We start from the raw sequence: 20,776 nt of genomic DNA, 5'->3' as shown, positions 1-20,776 counted from the left end.
GTTTGTTTACTCTGCAGTAAAGGACTTCAACAATATTGTGGTGTGTTACAGCCTTTTCCCTGAAGCTGAAGGCATAAATTTTGCAAGCTGGATGATTTTCTGTGTTCCATTAATGCTTCTGTCTGTCACTGCTGCATGGATGTGGCTTAATGTCCTCTACATGGGGTTGTTCAGGTGAGTGTAAATATTACAGTGGAAAATATTTGTATTAGAGTATGGAAATGGAAAATTTATGTTGATCGTGGTGTATTACATTAGTTCTTTGTTGTGTGTGTGTGTGTGTGTGTGTGTGTGTGTGTGTGTGTGTGTGTGTGTGTGTGTGAAGAAAAAGAAGAAATATCATGTATACGATATCCAGTCTGAATTTTAAGTAGTTCAATTACTGTATTACTGCTCTAAAACAATCAAAGTATCATACATTTCATCCTAGATTTTCTGCCATATTTGTTGTTGCAGAAAACAAACAGATAATGGAAAGAAGAAAGGAGAAGAACATGCTAAGGCTGTCCGTCAAGTTATCCATCAGTCATACAGTGAACTAGGTCCTATGACATATCACGAAGGCTCTGTGTTGTTTCTTTTTGTTGCCATTGTGTTGTTGTGGTTCTTCCGTGAACCTGAATTTATACCTGGCTGGGCCAAGTATATCTCCAATGTGTAAGTATTTTGAATATTCATATTTTTTTCAAATAGCTGAAAGCATGCACAAAACAGAATAAAAACTTTGTTAGCTTCTGGAATAAATCCTTTGACAAAATAAAGCTCACACTCACACCCACCCACCCACACACTCACTCACTCACACACACACACACACACACACACACACACACACACACACACACACACAAGTGCATGTATATTATGCCAGCTAGAAACGCAATGCCTTTACTGCAGTTCGGCAGATGGACTGGGTTTGGATTGTGTTGGATGAGGTGCTTAGAGGAAGAAAGAGGCAAGAAACAGAAGAGGGAGCTGGAAACCAGTAGCTAGCAGCTTAAGGGGAGGCAACAGGTGTTCAGGATAGGAATGCAGGAGGGAGGGGAAGCAGGGACACAGACTGGCACACAATACACGGGTACTGTTGCCAGTGAGGTGCAGCATACGATGAAGATGTGTGGAAGCATGGAATGGGAGAGGACGACAGAACAGAGGAAGGGGAAACTGTTACGCAGAGAGTGAGGGGGCAATGGGTTAGTGCAGACTGAGGCCAGGAGGATTATGGGAGCAAAGGATGTGTTCGAGGATAATTCCCGTCTGTGTAGTTGAGAAAAGCCGGTGCTGGAGAGAAGGTCCAGATAGCAAGGGTTGTGAAGCAGCCACTGAATTCAGGCAATTTGGGCTCAGCATCATGTTGTGCCAGTGGGCGGACCATTTTTTTCTTGGTCACAGGCTGGAGATGGCCATTAATTTTGGTGAACATATTGTTGGTGGTCTACCCAAATAAAATGTTGTGTAGTGACTGCAGTAGAGCTGGCATGTGATATGGCTGCTTTTCCAGGTGGCTCTGGTTCTGTGGGATAGGATAATCCTGTGACAGGACTGGAGTAGAAACAGGCAGGTTTTTCATCTAGGTCTTCCACAGGAATATGACCCTTATGGCAAAGTGTTGGGAGTGAGAGTGGGATAAGGGTGGACAAGATTGTTGTGTAGGTTGGGTGTGTGGCAGAATATCTTTGTTGGAAGTGTGTGAAAGGACTTGGGTAGAATGACCCTCATTTTTGGGCATGATGGTAGATAATCAAAGCACCGGTAAAGGGTCTAGTTCAGTTGCTCCAGTTGGGGCGATATTTGGTGATGAGTGTCACTCCTGTGCAGTTGATTCTTGGGAGTGATGGGAGGGGTGAGTGAGAATATGGCAAGGGAAATCTGTTTGTGGACTAAATTTGGGGTGTAGTTCCTGTCTGCGAAGGTCTTTATGAGATCTTCAGTTTACAAGGGAAAGGAATTCTTGTCAATGTAGATGTGACATCCACGGAAGTAACATTGTCCCAGCAGAGCTCTCTGAATTACTACCAGTAACGACCTGAAGTCATACCTAATAGCTCCCCTCACCATGATGCTAGGAGTAACACCACTGTGCCTCTCCATAACATTGGAAAAGTTGGTCATCCTCCTAAGCCGCTGCCGTACTCACTGACATGTTGTCGATGTTGTTGACCAGAACGTCAAAATGAGTATGTCTCCCGTCATGTCCACATGCAGACCAACTTCAGGTGACTGCCACATCTGAATGCCCCAAATATCTGAATAGTACATCATGTGACCACCCAGCCAAATGGAGACTCACAATATTGCTATCTCACACAAGTATGCGGCACCTCCATGTCCTTCTACCTCTACGTCTACATCTACATCCGTACTCTGCAAACCACTGTGACATGCGTGACTGAAGGTATGTCCCATAGTTTCCGTTATTATGGTTGTTTTCTCTTATATTCATGTATGGAGCACAGGAAAAATGTTTGTTTAAATGCATCCATATGTGCTGTAGTTAACTAATCTGGTCCCTAAGGGAGTGGTACATAGGAGGCTGTAGTATATTGCTAGAGTTATCATTTAAATCTGATTCTTGAAACTTTGTAATTAAGTTTTCTCAGAATAGTTTATGTCTATCTTCAAGAGTCTGCCAGTTTAGTTTTTTCAGCATCTCTGTTACACTCTCACATGGACCTAACAAACCTGCGACCATTTGTGCTGCCCTTCACAGCATACATCCAATATCCCGTGTTAGTCCTATTGGGTATTGGTCCCACACACTTGAGCAATATTCTATGATGGGATGCACAAATGATTTGTAAGCAATCTTCTTTTTAGACTAATTGCATTTTCCCTGTGTATTCTGCCAATAAACTGACATCTGCTATCTGCTTTAGCCATGACTGAGCCTCTGTGATCGTTCCATTTCATATCTCTGTATAGTGTCACAACCAGGCATTTGTATGAGTCGACAGATTCCAGCTCTGACTCACTGATATTATAATCACGGTATACTACATTTTTCATTTTGCAAAATGCATAATTCTACATTTTTGAACATTTAAAGCAAGTTGATACTCTTTGCCCCACTTTGAAATCTTATCAAGATCTGACTGAATATTTTTGCAGCTCATTTCAAACAGTTCTTCATTATAGATAGCTGCATCAAATGTGAAATTTCTGAATTACTACTACTATTTTCCACAAGGCCATTAAAATACAACATGAACAGGAAGGACCACAATGCAGTTCCCTGGGAACGCTCTAAGTTACGTTTACTTCTGTTGATGACTTTCCACCCAAGGTAGCTTGCTGCATCCCACCTACCAAAAAATCCTCTGTCCAGTCACAAATCTCACTTGATACCCCATATGATTGTAGTTTCATTAATAAGCACAGATGTAGTACTGCGTCAAATGGTTTTTGGAAATCAAGAAATTCTGTGTATACCTGACTTCCTTGATCCAAAGCTTTCAGTATATCATCTCCTTCACAGTGATCACTCAACATCTGATGCTGCTCATGCCTCTTATATCCTGTCAGGGCTGGAAACATTACCAAACACAAACAACACTAATGCACTCTGGTAACAATTCTACATGTCACAGAGAATTTCAGCTCTACTCATTTATGTACTTGCTAGTACTGTCTATGTGTACAAAGTGATATTGATCTCCCATGGCCAGTATGGGTCCCATTAAAAGAATTCTAGGTATGTGGTCATTTCATCTCATAAAAGATAAGGGGTGATCAAAATGTTTCCATTTGAGGGCATTGTTGCAGTGATTATGCAATACGATGCATCCATGATGTGAGTATACAAGCATCACTGTACAGGCAAGGAATTAGTGTGGTATTCGTGTCTTTCTGATATGTGTGCAGTAAATGCAGAAATGTGAACTGTGGTGACATCATTATTGATTCCAAAGAGGACCAACATGCTGTTATACACTGTGGTGACAAAAGTCATTGGATAGCAATATTCACTTATACAGATGGTAGTAGTATTGCATACACATTGTATAAAAGGACAGCTCACTGGTGGAGCTGTTATTTGTATTCAGGTGATACACGTGAAAAGATTTCCAACATTATTAAGGCTGGATGATGAGAATTAACAGACTTTGAACACAGAATGATAGTTGAAGCTAGACACATGGGAAATTGTTTGGGAATTCAATATTCTGAGATCCACAGTGTCAAGAGTGTGCCGAAAATACCATGTTTCAGATATTGCCTATCACAATGGGCAACACAGTGGGCAATGACAGCGAGCAATGGCGTTTGCTTAGAGTTGTCAGTGCTAACAGGCAAGCAACACTGCATGACATAACCATAGAAACTGATGCGAGATGTACACTGAACGTACCTATTAGGACAGTACGGTGAAATTTGGCATTAATGGGCTATGGCAGCAGATGATCAATGCAAGTGCCTGTGGTAACAACAGTTGTAGAACATCTTCAGGGCTCATGACCATATCGGTTGGACCTCAGATGACAGGAAAACCATGGCCTGGTCAGATGAGTCCCAATTTCAGTTGCTAAGAGCTGATGCTACAGTTCGAGTGTGGTGCAGACTCCACGAAGCCATGGATCCAGGTTGTCAACAAGGCACTGTGCAAGCTGGTGGTGGCGCCATAATAGAATGGGCTGTGTTTACATGGAGTGGACTGGATCCTCTGGTCCAGTTGAACTAATCATTGATGATTTGCAGCCATTCATGGACTTCATATTCCCAAACAATGATGGAATTTTTATGAATGACAGTGTGCCACATCACCAGGCCACAGCTGTTCACAGCTACTTTGAAACACACTCTGGACAATCAAGTGAATGATTTGGCCACCAAGATTGCCCGAAATGAATCCCATTGAACATTTATTAGACGTAATTGAGAGGTTAGTTTATGCACTAAATGATGCACTGGCATTACTTTCGGATGGCTATAGAGGCTGCATGACCCAGTATTTCTGCAGGGGAATCCAATGAGTCCATGCCACCTTGAACTGCTGCACTACACCAGCAAAAGGAGGTCTGACATGATATTAGGAGGAGTCCCATGACTTTTGTCACCTCAGTGCACTTTATTGGCTGCAGAAGGACAAACACCAGCAGACATTCATTGGAGAATGAAGAATGTGTACGAGGCAGCATGTCAGTTGAAAACTACCATTGTGGAATGGTGTGCCAAGTTCCATGCTGCTGCTTCATGTCCCCATATTGCAAACATCATCATGCCAACTCAAGTGTAAGACACTGAAGATTTGCCCTGAGGAAGGCCACATTGAAGATTTCTTTGAATTATGTTTATTTGTTTTTAGTTTTCCATCTGAACACAGAAATTTAATACTGAAAGTTTCCTCTGATCATTTTTTACACGATCACCTGCATTTTATGTTGAGCTATTACTGTCTGTTTAGACATGACACTTGCATTGCTTGTAATGCATTGAATGAAATATAAAATGTAAATTGACTGCATAATACACTTCCAAGTATAACTGCTAATGTTAGATATGACACACTACATTATGTGAAAATGAAAATAATCAATTATTGATAATATAATGTAAATGGACAGATAAAAAGATCTACTCACCAAGCACTGAATATCAAGAGCTCTGATGGAAACCCAGTTCTAAGCAAAGAAGGGAAAGCAGAAAGGTGGAAGGAGTATATAGGGGGTCTATACAAGGGAGATGTTCTTGAGGACAATATTATGGAAATGGAAGTGGATGTAGATGGAAGATATGATGCTGCGTGAAGAGTTTGACAGAGAACTGAAAGACCTAAGTCGAAACAAGGCCCCAGGAGTAGACAACATTCCATTAGCACTCCTGATAGCCTTGGGAGAGCCAGCTCTGAAAATACTCTACCATCTGGTGAGCAAGATGTATGAGACAGGGAAGATCAGTTTGGACTCCGTAGAAATGTTGGAACAAGCGAGGCAATACTGACCCTACGATTTATCTTAGAAAATAGATTAAGGAAAGGCAAATCCACGTTTCTAGCATTTGTAGACTTAGAGAAAGCTTTTGACAATGTTGACTGGAATACTCTCTTTCAAATTTTGAAGGTGGCAGGGGTAAAATACAGGGAGCAAAACGTTATTTACAGTTTGTACAGAAACCAGATGGCAGTTATAAGAGTCAAAGGACATGAAAGGGAAGCAGTGGTTGGGAAGGGAGTGAGACAGGGTTGTAGCTTATCCCCAATGTTATTCAATCTGTATATTGAGCAAGCAGTAAAGGAAACAAAAGAAAAATTTGGAGTAGGAATTAAAATCCATGGAGAAGAAATAAAAACTTTTAGGTTTGCCAATGACATTGTAATTGTGTCATAGACAGCAAAAGGACCTGGAAGAGCAGCTGAACGGAATGGACAGTGTCTTTAAAGGAGGATATAAGACGAACATCAACAAAAGCAAAATGAGGATAATGGAATGTAGTCGAATTAAATTGGGTGATGCTGAGGGTATTAGATTAGGAAATGAGACGCTTAAAGTAGTAAATGAGTTTTGCTATTCGGGGAACAAAATAACTGCTGATGGTCGAAGTAGAGAGGATATAAAATGTAGACTGGCAATGGCAAGCAAAGCGTTTCTGAAGAAGAGAAATTTGTTAACATCGAGTATAGATTTAGGTGTCAAGTAGTCTTTTCTGAAGGTTTTTGTATGGAGTGCAGCCATGTAAGGAAGTGAACCATGGACAATAAATAGTTTAGACAAAAAGAGAATAGAAGCTTTCGAAATGTGGTGCTACAGAAGGATGCTGAAGATTAGATGGGTAGATCACATAACTAATGAGGAGGTGTTGGATAGAATTGGGGAGAAGAGAAATTTGTGGCACAACTTGACTAGAAGCAGGGACTGGTTGGTAGGGCATATTCTGAGGCATCAAGGGATCACCAATTTAGTATTGGAGGGCAGTGTGGAGGGAAAAATCGTAGAGGGAGACCAAGAGATTGTGGGGCGGCGAGTGTATAAGTTTGTAATAATAGTAAATCTACTGTAGACTGTAGAAACGTTTCCCGGCCGATGCACCATATGTGGGGCGGCGGATGTATTGGAATAATAATTACATCTATTGCTGGATATATGCTTGCGTGTTGAATCAGTTTCTAGCTTTTAGAATGTTGTTATTGCTGTCTTTTGCCGTTCTCAACACTGGCTCTCTATTTACTCCGTGACCCCCCAGAAAGTGATTTAATAAAACTTGGAGCCAGTAAATAGATATCCTAGTGCCCACTTTACCTGAGAATGTTCTTATAGCTGCAGCTTATAGCTCTGAGGAATTAGGAGATTGTCCGGGATTTCTAATCAAAAACGGTTTTCCAAAATAGTTGAGTATATTCTGAAATTCACTAATAAACAACACAAGTATCCCTACAACCTAACTAACAGAACAGTTCAGAGTCTAATGCGCTGATGCAACTATAAATGTCCGAATCAAATGTTAAAAAGAATGCTCGCCATAATTTGATGAAAATACTTCATCAAACGCCACGCTAAATTTTTGGTAGAATGTCTGTCCCGCGACGGCACGTGAAAATACGACGGTACGCAAACTGAAGCTAGATAATGAAAATCATCCCAGAATTAACACTTCACATAAAATGTTTTCATGGTTCCGCGTATCTCTAGTAACTTAATACGGCACCCGAGGCTGTTTGTAGCAGATACACTGATGCGACGCGACTACCGACACAGATGGCGTGTCATTCAGCGTCTGGAGAGAACTGGGGCCTTGCCTTCCTCGCGTAGTGTTCTTATATATAAAGCCGCGGTGCGGACGGCTGAGGGATCGCCTGATCAAATCCGCTCTCCCGACTAGCCGCTGGGCTAGTAACGCACCACTTCAAGATACATAATAATTTATAGCTTCTTTGGCTGATGGCCTAAGAAGCTCTTAATTTAAACGTGCATTCAGCACGCAGGTAAGTACTGATAATAAAATTTTGACGTGACTAAGTTAAATACTTTGGGCGAGAGAATTAATCTAATTACCCTGCACGCAGCAGATGAGCTCTGAACTGTCCCTTTTGAGATCCGCTATCGCTATAATTTTATAGGTATTAAAAAGAAACTTTACACATCTTCATAATCATAGCGGACCTACAACCTATTTAAATCTAAACATCCTAGCCTTATTTACTAGTCTACTTAATCTATCTTGCTTCCTTCAGTTTTGAGACGAAAACCAGAAAATCATGAATTTCCACTAAAGTCTTAATTTGTGAAATCCAAAGTACTGTTTTTATTAAATCATTATGAAAGATGAATCTAAATATAAATTTTGAAGTCTCTAGCTCTTTTCTGTTGCGCCAATGATTTTTCCAGAAAAACGTCCAAATTTCGAAAATGGCTGAAGTTATCGAGCTGATATTTAACACACATTAATTTAGTATTACTTCTGACATGCAATAAAAGTTTTAGGTCATTTGCTTGATTTTTAAGGTATTGCGCAACATTTATGACGTCAGAGCTAGTTACAGCAGACTGGCTGGCACATAATGGAAACTGATGTGAATTTACTACAGCGTGAGTAGGCTGCTTCCCTACAAGATGAATACACCAAACGGATTTAGAAGGATGTAGGTTGCAGTAGGTACTGGGAGATGAAGAAGCTTGCACAAGATAGAGCAGCATGGAGAGCTGCATCAAACCAGTCTCAGGACTGAAGACCACAACAACAACGACGACTCACCGAGTGGCAGCATGGGAACACACACACACAAAAGGATTAGACTTTCACAAGCTTTTGGAGCCAGTGGCTGCTTCTTCTGGTGGAAGAGTTGAAGGGGAAGGAAAAGAGGTGAAGGAAAAGGACTGGAGAGGTTTAGGGAAAGGTGTACAGTTTAGAAAAGTCACCCAGAATCCCGGGTGAGGGGTGGCCTACCAGATGGGATGAGAAGGAAAGACTGATTATTCGGAACTGCACCGGATGAGATTTGAAATCCTAAGAGCTTAAAGGTGGAAGACAGGGTGATATGCAAGACAGAGATTACTACTAAAACATCGTACATGAATTAATAAGAGTGAAGAGCCAAGTGCGTTGTAAGTAACAGAGGTGGGAGGGGGGGACAGCGAAAAACAGACAAGTCAGAAAATGAAAGAGGTAGAAAACTGAAATGAAGTGAAGGAAGGAGTAGTTACCATGACTAAATACTGAGATGGATGGAATTACTGTAAATTAAGACCAGCTGAGTGCAAAAACCAAGGACATCTCGTAGTGTTAGTTCCCACTTGCAGAGTTGTGAGAAACTGGTGTCTGGGGGAATATCTGGTGTCTATGGTGAAACAGGCACCAAGGTCATGACTGCCATGTTGTACAGCATACTTTGCAACAGGATATTGTGTGTTGCCTGTATACACCCACTGCCTATGTCCATTCATCCTGACTGATAACTGGGCGGTAGTCATGCCGATATAAAAGGCTGAACAGTGTTTACATAGTATCTGGTATATGACGTATGTCATTTGATGGGTAGCTCTCCCTATGATAGTATATGTTTTGCCAGCTACAGGGCTGGTATAGGTGGTGGCAGGAGGTTGCATAGGGCAAGTCTTACACTGGGGATGGTCACAGGCATAGGGTAGGGATATGGGTGCAGAAGAAACATGGTGTCTGACAAGGATATTGGGGAGATTGGACTACATAATGTGTAATAAACAACTGGTTGCAACAAAATGTCTGTTTTGTACCATTTTCAGTTCTTATTACTGGTAGTATCCATTTAAGAATGACTTTAGAATTAAATTTCTCTTGAACTGCAAGTGATTGAAATCATTGTTTGCACTTCCTCTAGTAGTTTCTCATTTTGGTTCACTCATTCTTGCCATTTGATTTCAGTTTCTTTGCTAAGTACAATTACACCAATTCTATGATTCTTTCTTTTCCTGATCTATGAACAGTGAGACTTGGATATGGAAATTCAAAAATTTGTATATCAAGAATATGAAGGTCATTTTCATCAGCATTGCTTTCTAATCTGTATTAATTCACTCTCTAAAATAAAATTATTAGTGGACATAAAATGGAGTACATTTATCTTCTATCATTTTTCAGGGAAATTGAAGATGCAACACCTGCCATGCTCATTGTGTTTCTTCTTTTCTGTCTGCCAGCTAATCTCAATTTCTTGAAGCTGAACAAATCTGGTAAGTAAACACATATATGTAAGTTCATTCAACATATCAAAGTCAAGTTTTGGTAGAAGATAAGCATGTCATTGTGTTGTGCTTCTTTTCCACAGTTAAATGTTTAATAAGTAATCTACATTTTCATTTTTATATAGTTTAGTAAGTTTTGTAATCAAAAAGTTGTTTAGTTTTATGTATAAAACAGAACATTACAAAATATAGTACTTGGGATGATGTTATTTTTCAGGTATAATAAATCATATTACAAATCTTATGTAGTTATCTTCAAGATGGCACCCATTTATACACTGCTATCAGTAGAAGGTGTCTCATGTTGTCTCCTTGCTCTCAGCCATGTCCCCTAATGAGTTGTTCACCGGAGTTCAGTGCACTGCCAAACTGTGCTTAACCACAAACTGGACCACTCAGTTGCTTGATATGCTGTGCAGCTGATGGGTTTACAGCTTTTTCATCACTCATGATAATTAAATTCCCCCTCCCCTTACCATCACACAACACCGGCTCCTCTGATCTGTGCAGGTCTAACTGTCACTACAGCACACACTCCATTTCCACAATCTTTCTGGCTTAAACCTCTGCTACTTTCCATCTCCAACCTCCCTTCCCAGTCTTACCTACTTCCCATTTTATTTCCCTGACTCTTTTCTGTCTTTTAATTTCCATCCCATTCCAACTTTGTACCCCCATGTTTTTTATCACTTGCTCTACCCTCTCAGTTATGTTAGTGTTACCAGTGTTAAGAGACACCTTATCACTGCTGCTGAGAGCCATCTATCACCTCATATCCCATCAGTCAATACTGTCCTACCACTTTCTTGTCTGACACACATTCCCACGTTGTAGCAATCTCATTCCTTTCTTCCTAATATAACTGAATAAAAGTAGAAATCAAACAATGGCACATCCAGGATGGAATGTAACAATATTATGAGAAGGAAAGTTGCTACTCACCATATAGCGGAGATGCTGAGTCACAGATAGGTACAACAAAAAAACTTTCACAATTAAAGCTTCCAGCCATTGGCCTTTATCAACAATGGACACACACACACACACACACACACACACACACACACACACACACACACACACACACACACATTCATGCAAATGCAACTCACACACATGACTGCAGTCTCAGGCAACTGTGGCTTCAAGTTGCCTGAGAATGCAGTCATGTGTGTGAGTTGCGTTTTCGTGAGTGATTGTGAAAGTCTTTTTGCTGTGCCTATCAGTGACTCAGAATCTCTGCTATATGGTAAGTAGCAGCTTTCCTCCTCACAATGTTGAATAAAGATAGGATGGATATCTGCTAAAACTGTGGCAATATTTTAGAAACCATGGCTGAGAAAACTGGACTCTACAAGGATTAGAGGGGGAAAAAAGATTATTGATTTCCTTCTTATCTGCAACATGGTTTGTACATGGTCAGTACGGCACATGTCAATCTTCCTCTTACCTCTCAGTTATGAACTACATATGATCCAGTTCTCTTATATACTGAGTGACAAAAGTCATAGAATACCTCCCAATATCGTGTCGGGCCTCCTTTTGCTGGTTTAGTGCAGCATCTTGACATGACAAGGACTCAACAAGTTGTTGGAAGTCGCCTGCAGAAATATTGAGCCATGCTGCCTCTGTAGCCAATGCAGAATTTTGTGCATGAACTGACCTCTCAATTATATTCCATAATTGTTGGATGGTATTCATGTTGGGTGATCTCAGTGGCCAAATCATTGGCCTAAATTGTACAGAAAGTTCTTCAAACCAATTGCGAACAGTTGTGGCCTGGTGACATGGCACATTGCCCTCCATAAAAATTCCATCATTGTTTGGAAACATGAAATCCATGAATGGCTGTAAATGGTCTACAAGTAGCTGAACATAACAATTTCCAATCAATGATCAGTTCAGTTGGACCAGAGGACCCAGTTCATTCCCTGTAAAGTCAGCCCATACCACTATGGAGCCACCACCAGCTTGCACAATGTCTTATCGACAGCTTGGGTCCATAGCTTCATTGCATCTGGACCATACTTGAACCTCACCATCAACTCTTACCAACTAAAACCAGATCTCATCTGACCCGGTTATGGTTTTCCACTCATCAGTGATCCACCCATGTGGCCACGAGCCCAGGTGAGGCACTGCAGGTGAAGTCATACTGTTTACAAAGGCATTCACATTGGTCATCTTCTGTCACAGCCCATTAATGCCAAATTTTGCTGTACTGTCCTAATGGATATGTGAGCTGTATGTTCCATACTGATTTCTCAAACAATGGAAAATCCAGGATGGAATGTAACAGTCTTTTTGCTGTGCCTATCTGTGACTCAGCATCTCCGCTCTATGATGAGTAACCACATTGATTTCTGTAGTTTTTTCATTTAAGTGAAGGCTGTTGGGCACCACATTGTCCATGGTGAGAGATAATGCCTGAAATTTGGTATACTCAGCACACTGTGGTTCTTGGAATATTGAATTCCCTAATGAGTTCTGAAATGGAATATTCCATGCATCTAGCTTCAACTATCACTCCACATTCAAAGTCTGTTAGTTCCTGTCATGTAGCCATAATCATGTTAGAAACCTTTTCACATGAATCACCTGAGTACAAATGGCAGCTCCACCAATGCACTCACTTTTATACCTTGTACATCTGTATATGTGCATATCGCTATCCCATGACTTCTGTCACTTCAGTGTACATACAATAGCATAAGGAAAAGATAGATTGCTGCTCACTGTAAGAATGACATATTGAGGCACCACAGAAAGACACTTAGACATACACACACACATATTCATTCACACAAGCAACAACACCTCATGAACGCATGACCACCAACTGCAGCAGCTCGGACCAGAATGCAACTGCCATGTAGAGTAGAAGCACCAGTCTGGAGTGGGTGGAGAGGGGAAAGGAATAGCATGGTGCATGTGGACAGAGAAAAGAGTGCTTTCTTATAGGGCGTGCAGAGACTAGACTGCCAACAAATGCAGTGTTGGAAGGCTTTGGAGCAAGGAGGAGAGGAGGAAATGGGGAGTGAAAAAGGAGAGGAGTGGGGAAGTGAAAAGACTGGTGGGTGCATTGGCAGAGGGTGGCATACAAAGAGGGTTGGAGGCAAGAATAGGGAGGAAGTAATAGGACAAATGGGATGGAAACTGCTGGGTGGAAGGTGTGGGCACAGTAGTTTACTGTAGGTTAAGGCAGGGATAATTCAGGAGCGAAGAATGCGATGTAAGTGTAGCCCCCATCTGCGCAGTTGAGAAAGACTACTGGTGGAGGGGAGGATCCTGAGACCTTGGGTAGTGAAGCAGCAGATCAAGCATGTCATGTTCAGCTGCATGTTGTGCCAAAGGGTGGTCTACTTTGCTCTTGGCCATAGTTTGGCAGTGGTCATTCTTCCTAGTGAATAGCTGGTTGGAAGTCATACCAATATATAAAACTGTGCAGTGATTTTTATATTGATATGATTACCAACCAGCTGTCCACTGGGATGAATGGCCACTGCCAAACTATGTTGCTGTTGTGGTCTTCAGTCCTGAGACTGGGTTGATGCAGCTCTCCATGCTACTCTGTCCTGTGCAAGCTTCTTCATCTCCCAGTACTTACTGCAACCTACATCCTTCTGAATCTGCTTAGTGTATTCATCTCTTGGTCTCCCTCTATGATTTTTACCCTCCACACTGCCCTCCAATGCTAAATTTGTGATCCCTTGATGCCTCAGAAAATGTCCTACTATGCCAAACTATGGCCAAGAGCAAAGAACCCCCCTGTGGCACATCAGGCAGCTGAACATGATATGCTTGATTTCAGTGTCTGCTTCATTACATGAGTCACCTGGGTCCTACTCTCCACCGTCAGCTTTTCTGAAATGAACAGATGGGAGTTATCCTTACAACACAATCTTCACTCCCTGAAATTATTCCACCTCAACTTACAGTAACCTACTATCCCCATACCCTCTACCAACAATTTCCAGCCCCTTTGTCCTACCCCCTCCTCCCCATTCTAGTCTTTCACCCTCTTTGCATGCTGCCCTCTACCAACAGACCCACCTGTCTTTCCTCTTCCCCACTCCTCTTCTTTTTCACTCCCCATTTCCTCCCTCCCTGCCCTAAAGCCTTCCAACACTGCACCTGTTGGCAGTCTAATCTCAGCAAGCTCTGTCAGGCTACACTCTTTTTTCCCTCCATCTATATCGTGCTTTCCCTTTCTCTTCTCCACCCTCTCAATTCTGTGTGTCATTTGCATTCCTATCTGAGGTACCAGAGATTGTGGTCATATGTGTATGATGTATGCTTGCTTGTGTGAATGAATATGTATGTGTTTCCTTTTCTGACAAAGGCTTTGGTCAAAAGCTAATGTGTAAGTATCTTGTTGTCGCGCCTGTCTGTAACTCAACATGTCACCTTTACGGTGAGTAGCGATCTATCTTTTCCTTATATTGTTGGTATTCCAACCTGGATTTTCCATTGTTTGTTATATATACAGTTCAGTTAACTGTTTCAATATGTATTTTCATAGAAAACAGATCACTCATCAATACTGATCACCGAGAAAATGTCCAAAATATTTTTTGCTGGGTGCAACTATAAAATTATCCCACCCACACAACACGAAAGTAGCGCAAACTGAAAACACAAATAACTGAAATATGTGTTTTTGCATTCACAGGTGATGCATCTCCAGCACTGCTTCACTGGAAAGCTGTGCATGAAAAGGTTCCATGGGGGCTTGTCTTGCTGCTTGGTAAGAAAGTTGTTATAGGTAGTAAAATGATTGGACCAAACTACTTAAGCATTTCTTTATATATTATCTGTCCATTGGCTCATGGACAGTACAGCATACTACAATATTGGACTTGACAACCCTATGGTTATAGTGTATTTATTTTCATTCATACGAGTAAGGGCATTCATGTACACAGTTATGTAAGATGACACAATTTCACATTTAATTTATAAATAGTGAACTGAAACAAATATTATTATTACTTGTTATTAGAAAATTCTCTTACTAAATAGATGGAGTGGTACTCTAGCTATGTCCTTGTCTCTCTCTTCTCTCTCTCTCTCTCTCTCTCTCTCTCTCTCTCTCTCTCTCTCTCTCTCTCTCTCTCTCTCTCTCCCCCTCTCTCTCTTTTTACATCTCTCATAGATTATAATATAGAGTTACGAAGTTGATTGTACAGTTTTATCCCTATGTGATGGACTGATGGTTCTTTTTAGTATCTTGTTAATGTTTGTCAGTCAGGAAAATACGGTAATGATTACCTTCTTGATGTCTTGTTCAATCTTGTGAATAATTGATTTTATTTTCATATTTTCCTTATTAATTTCATTGTGATGTTTCCAAGTTGTACATACAGGGCAGTGGTAGTATGTTTAACATGTTGACTAACACGCAGCTCACCAGCAGACACAGCAGAGCCCACTAGCAGCTACAAACTCCATTCTGTTCAGTTCAGCATCTTTGGATGGCATGTTTGAAATACATTCACAGTGACATGCAGCTTCTTGCTGAAACAGATACTGTGGAAGAATGTGGCCCGTAAATGTGATCTTGGAATGGTGACATATCATTAGTTTAGACTTGGTCACAGTTGTGGGTTCTTACAGTTATTCTGTAGATTTCTCCCATTATTATGCATTAATTTGTGTTTCTTGATTGAATTGATGCTGCTGATAGAAAAATGGGTACAATATTTTGTTTGACATTCTTTAGAAACCAACAAATATTTTGATAGTCTCTTAGTTCAGTATCAGGAAACACAGATGGCCACTGCCTGACAGTTACATAAGGGAAGATAATGGAAACAGAAAAGTGTAAAAGTGTCACCAGGAGTGTTACTCATGGATGATATGAAATTGTGAAATGATTGAAGGAGGTAGTCACATTCTGTGAAACCTATAACATATGGTTCTGCCCACTTTGTTATTCACAGATGCACTGACTGCTGCATACCTGCATCCTCAGTTCTACTCATCTCCTCAATAAATTGTATATTCCATACATGATCATTTCCTTTCTTTTCATTTATAGTTTACCAGTTAGTTATAACTAGCTTTTATTTATAATTCCTGTTGTCAGATAACCAACTTGCAGCAGTCAGTACCCACATGGCATACCATGTTCACATGATACAGTGAGATGTGGTGTACCTTTCTTTTTTCAGAACTTTGATGTAAAGCACAGATATAAACAGAGATGGATTAAAACAACTTTGTGTCATTTTCAAATTTTTTGCTAATGTTTGTTGGTGGTGTTTGGTTTGTGGGGTTCTCAACTGTGTGGTTATCAGCGTCCATACATATTCCCAATCTTTGCTCAGTCCAGTCTCACCACTTTCATGAATGATGATGAAATGATGAGGACAACACAAACGCCAATTTCCTGGGCAGAGAAAATTCCCAACCTGACCAGGAATCAAACCCAGGACCCTGTGATCCAGAGGCAGCAATGCTAGGCACTAGACCATGAGCTGCAGACTTTTGCTAATGTGAATTGCCTGGACTGTATTAGCCTTCTCTGGTCTGGCAGTGCAGCCACTGGTGGACACACTGTATCGGGTATGAGGCTCTGCTGTGTCTGTAGATGGCCTCGTGGCAGTCAATGTGTTAATTTTTTAAACAAAGGCCTTTGTGAATGTGGAATGGAGTTCGTAGTAATTATTATGACAGCTCTCTTTTTTAATTGTGGAAGTACTTTGTGGTGCCCAAAAGTTATCCTAAAATATGATTCTGTTGGGGTTTGGTGTGTTGTTCAGAGAAGGCGACCAGACAGTGAGGTCATCGGTCTCATTAGATTAGGGAAGGATGGGGAAGGAAGTCAGACATTCCCTTTCAAAGGAACCATCCCAGCATTTGCCTGTAACGATTTAAGGAAATCACAGAAAACCTAAACCAGGATGGCTGGACGCAGGATTGAACTGTCATCCTCCCGAAGCCACTGCGCTCCTCACTCAGTATATGATTCTGTATTATAGTTGTGAATGAAAGTGTGCATAGTACACTTTCATAATTGCCTACTCATATGTGCTACTTTTCAGGCTCTTTAGAGTATTGTTCAACTTTGAGTTAACATGTGCTACACAAGTGTCCCCTTTCATGTTACTCTGGGCAGCAGTCAGAACTCTTTCCTTAAGAAAGTGAACTCAAATTAGAAACTGTGTTCTGAAAGACTACAATTATTCATTTTTCTTCTTCTTCTGCTACTATTACTACTGCTACTAATCCTACTATTGCAACTGAAGAAGAAGAAGAAGAAGAAGAAGAAGAAGAAGAAGGAGAAGAATAGAAGCAATAGTAATAGCAGTATTTTATTTTTTTCCGTTTGAGGATCACTTCATTCATTGATGTTCCTGTTTTCCATTTATCTTGATACTTCCCTTTGGTTTCCTGTTGGATGCTATTATCCTTTATTCTATCTTTTTATCCTTTGTTCTCCACTCCCTCCTAAAATGAACTCAAAAGATTTCGTGCCAACCTTCTGAATTCATTGTGTTTTGGTTTTTTACACTTGCTTTTGCATCTTTGTCTTACATGAATTTCTCTACATTCATTCATTCATTTGATTTGTCCCTTAGATTATTCTCATAAAATGCTTGTACATATGAGGTATGTTAATATGATGAAGTGATAGTGGGTGATTTGTGAGATAACAATTGAGTACTGCAATTATTGAAACTATGTGGCACAAGATTTGAACTACATTTCCAGTAAGTATATGTGACACAAAATGATTGTCATTTGATTTTTCTGGTGTCTGAATTGCATAAATGAAATGTGAAATTTGCATATGGCATTTTTGGCTGGGAGACCTCATCTGTGATGGTAGACAGCTGATGCAGGTCTTTCTATTTGATGCCACTTTGGTGACTTGCTTGTTAACAACAATGAGAGCACCTAGGTCTGAACAGGGAAAATTCCCAACCTGGCTGCAAACCAAACCTGGGGCCCCATGATTGAGAGTCAACATATGAGTTAAAAGGAAAATCCAGGATGGAATGTAACAACATTATAAGAAGGAATTAAGTTATACGTAGCTAAGCAATACATGTTATACCTAAGTGCTGCATATTGTGAAGGTAATAGAATTTAATATGCCAGATTTTGTTCAACATCAGATTTTAAAAGAATGTCAAACTTCTATAGTTGAATCTCCATAAACTCTTTAACAGGATAAAGGCAATTTTCTATAACTAGAAGATTTAGTTTGTGTTTAAAACTTGCCAAAACTCACTTAGTTTCTGTTCTTGTTGGAGGCTGTCATATGTATGAGGTCTGTTCAAAAAATTCTAGAACATTCGTAATTTCACACCAATGTTGTGTTGGAGCAAAATGTGGTTGGCATTCCTGAATGTCCTGTGTTTAATGTGTGACTGCCAGAAGTTTCATTGCCGTTTGTTTGTTACTTATTGTTCAGTGCTCTATTGAGTAAAATATTTTGTCACACAGTTTGCAAATTTCCAGATGGTAGAATTACAGGAGCAACATAACTGCATTGAATTTTGTGTGAAACTCAAAAAGGTCTTTACAGAGATACACCAAATGATGCAGGAAGCCTACAGTGATGAGAGCTTAAGCCATACTCATTGTTACAGATGGTTCACATGTTTTAAAAATGGACAGACAGAAGTTGAAGATCACCCTCATTCAGGACACCCTCCGACATCTACCAATGATACTCATGTCAGGAACGTCAATGAAATTGTGTATGCCAATCGAAGACTGGCTGTCTGAGAGATTGCAGAAGAATGTAACATTTCAGGGCCAGGACCTTGCAATCTGTGAAGAGCTTTTGGATCATGCAAATGAGAATGAGATGTGAATCTATGGTTATGATGTTGCAACCAAGGTTCAGTCTTCACAATGGGTTGGAAATTGGAAAAGGTTCCACAAGACCAAAAAAAGTTTGTCAGGTCAGGTCATATGTCAAATCCATTCTGGGTGTTTTTTTTTTTTTTTTTTTTTTTTTTTTTTTTTTTTTTTTTTTTTTTTTTTTTTTTAAGGATTCTGGAAATTGCCTGAAATGTGGCAAGACAATTCCTGGCTCTTGCATCACAGTAACACACCTGCACAATCATACCTGTTGATGCTTGACTATTGCACAAAAAACGAAATCACTGTGCTGGCTCATCCTCCTTACTCCCCAGACCTGACCCCTGAAGACTTTCTTTATTTCCAAAGTTGAAAAGCCTGTTGAAAGGACAAAGATTTGCAGTGATAGACAAGACAAAAGAAAATTCGCAGACAGCACTTCATGTGGTCCAGCAAGAGGCATACAAAGACTGCTTCCGGAAGTGGAAATGGTTTTGAGAACAATGTATCAGTTCTGGAGGAGAGTGTTTTGAAGGAGAGCATACACAATAAGTAAAAGGTTAGCATAGAAAAATTTTGTGGATGAAGTTATAGAATTTTTTGAACAAATACTTTACAATATCAGCATACAGTTTTGTTTTACATGTTATTATTTGTAACTGACTGTTTTTTCTTGTATTGTGTGCATGAAAACCTTCATTTATGTGCCAGTTCTCTAAATTTTGTCCTTTGGGCAAATTAATTCCAGTATGTACTTAGAAGGAAATGGCAATATGTTGTGCTTTCTACAGAGTGGTCTGCAATGGTCAAGCTTTCCTTAAAAGAATATTTGCCTTATGGATTGCTTCTGGATTTTAAATGTTGTTTGAAATTCACTGCCATTGCCCAGCTCTGAATTGACTGAATGGGGTTCTTACTGCTATTATACAGGTGGCCTGCATTTTGTCACAGTATAACTTCAATAGTTAGGAAAGTAACTACAATTAAAACTCCCTAAGACATATGAGTATCTTGACTCTAGATGATAACCCCTTTTCTTTTAACAAACCAATTCTTATTTATTTTTTCCATAGTTCTTCTTTCAGCTTTCCCTGCTTTTTGCAAATTTTGTTTCAATAAAATAATGTAAGTAACTGCAAATTCCCAAAAGCAATACTGAACACATTTTTATGCTACAACAACAAACTTAAGAAATAAATAGTAAGCACTGAAGACAAGTTCTGACATGTTTTGAGAGTATTTATAGCTTACTGTTTGGTACCAGAACTTTCTCATAAATTATGGTCTTTTAATTACAATAGTTCCACAACTAGAATACAAATCTTAGCAAAATTGTATATTTTCGTAAACAGGAAAATAATAGATATTAAACACTAATAATGTATTTTTAAAATAATTTAATTTCTGGATTAGAAATATCTGACCATGAAAATTTTGAATGTCAGTAACTTTTGAGTGAATAAGTTTTCTGACAAACTAAGATGTTTGCATAATAGAAGACAATGAGAACTTTCTAATAAGGTCTGTTCAAGTTAATTCAAATATATGAAATGTATTCAGAGTTGTGAACATGACCAACCATCAGTTGTATAAGGGAATGATGCCAATGAAAATTAGTGTCAGACTGGGATTTCAACCCATGTTTCCCACTTCACGCAAGCAATCACCTTAACTGCTTTGGCTGTCTGTGCATGACTCATGACCAGACTCAAACTTCCATATGTCATCATTTCTGCACCACAACCTTACTTCTACACACATTATGTAATTCCCATATAGGAGAGAACATTTCAATTGAAAGTCACTGC

At 39.9% G+C, this 20,776-nt stretch overlaps 1 protein-coding gene across 1 annotated transcript in view; it reads left to right on the top strand.

The window, feature by feature from the left end:
• The window catches only part of LOC124544728 (protein I'm not dead yet-like), a 261,594-nt gene that overhangs the window by 217,225 nt on the left and 23,593 nt on the right, over positions 1-20,776 (top strand). The window contains exons 7-10 of the mRNA XM_047123378.1: positions 52-174; positions 457-657; positions 10,048-10,139; positions 14,824-14,898. Of these exons, the coding sequence (XP_046979334.1) occupies positions 52-174; positions 457-657; positions 10,048-10,139; positions 14,824-14,898 (491 nt within the window). The remainder of the gene's footprint in view (positions 1-51; positions 175-456; positions 658-10,047; positions 10,140-14,823; positions 14,899-20,776) is intronic.

Source organism: Schistocerca americana, chromosome 8, assembly GCF_021461395.2.
Source record: "Schistocerca americana isolate TAMUIC-IGC-003095 chromosome 8, iqSchAmer2.1, whole genome shotgun sequence".
In the NCBI taxonomy this organism is placed as follows: domain Eukaryota; kingdom Metazoa; phylum Arthropoda; class Insecta; order Orthoptera; family Acrididae; genus Schistocerca; species Schistocerca americana.
The sequence above is the reverse complement of the archived record's forward strand: the minus strand, read 5'-3'. Positions and strand labels throughout refer to the sequence as shown.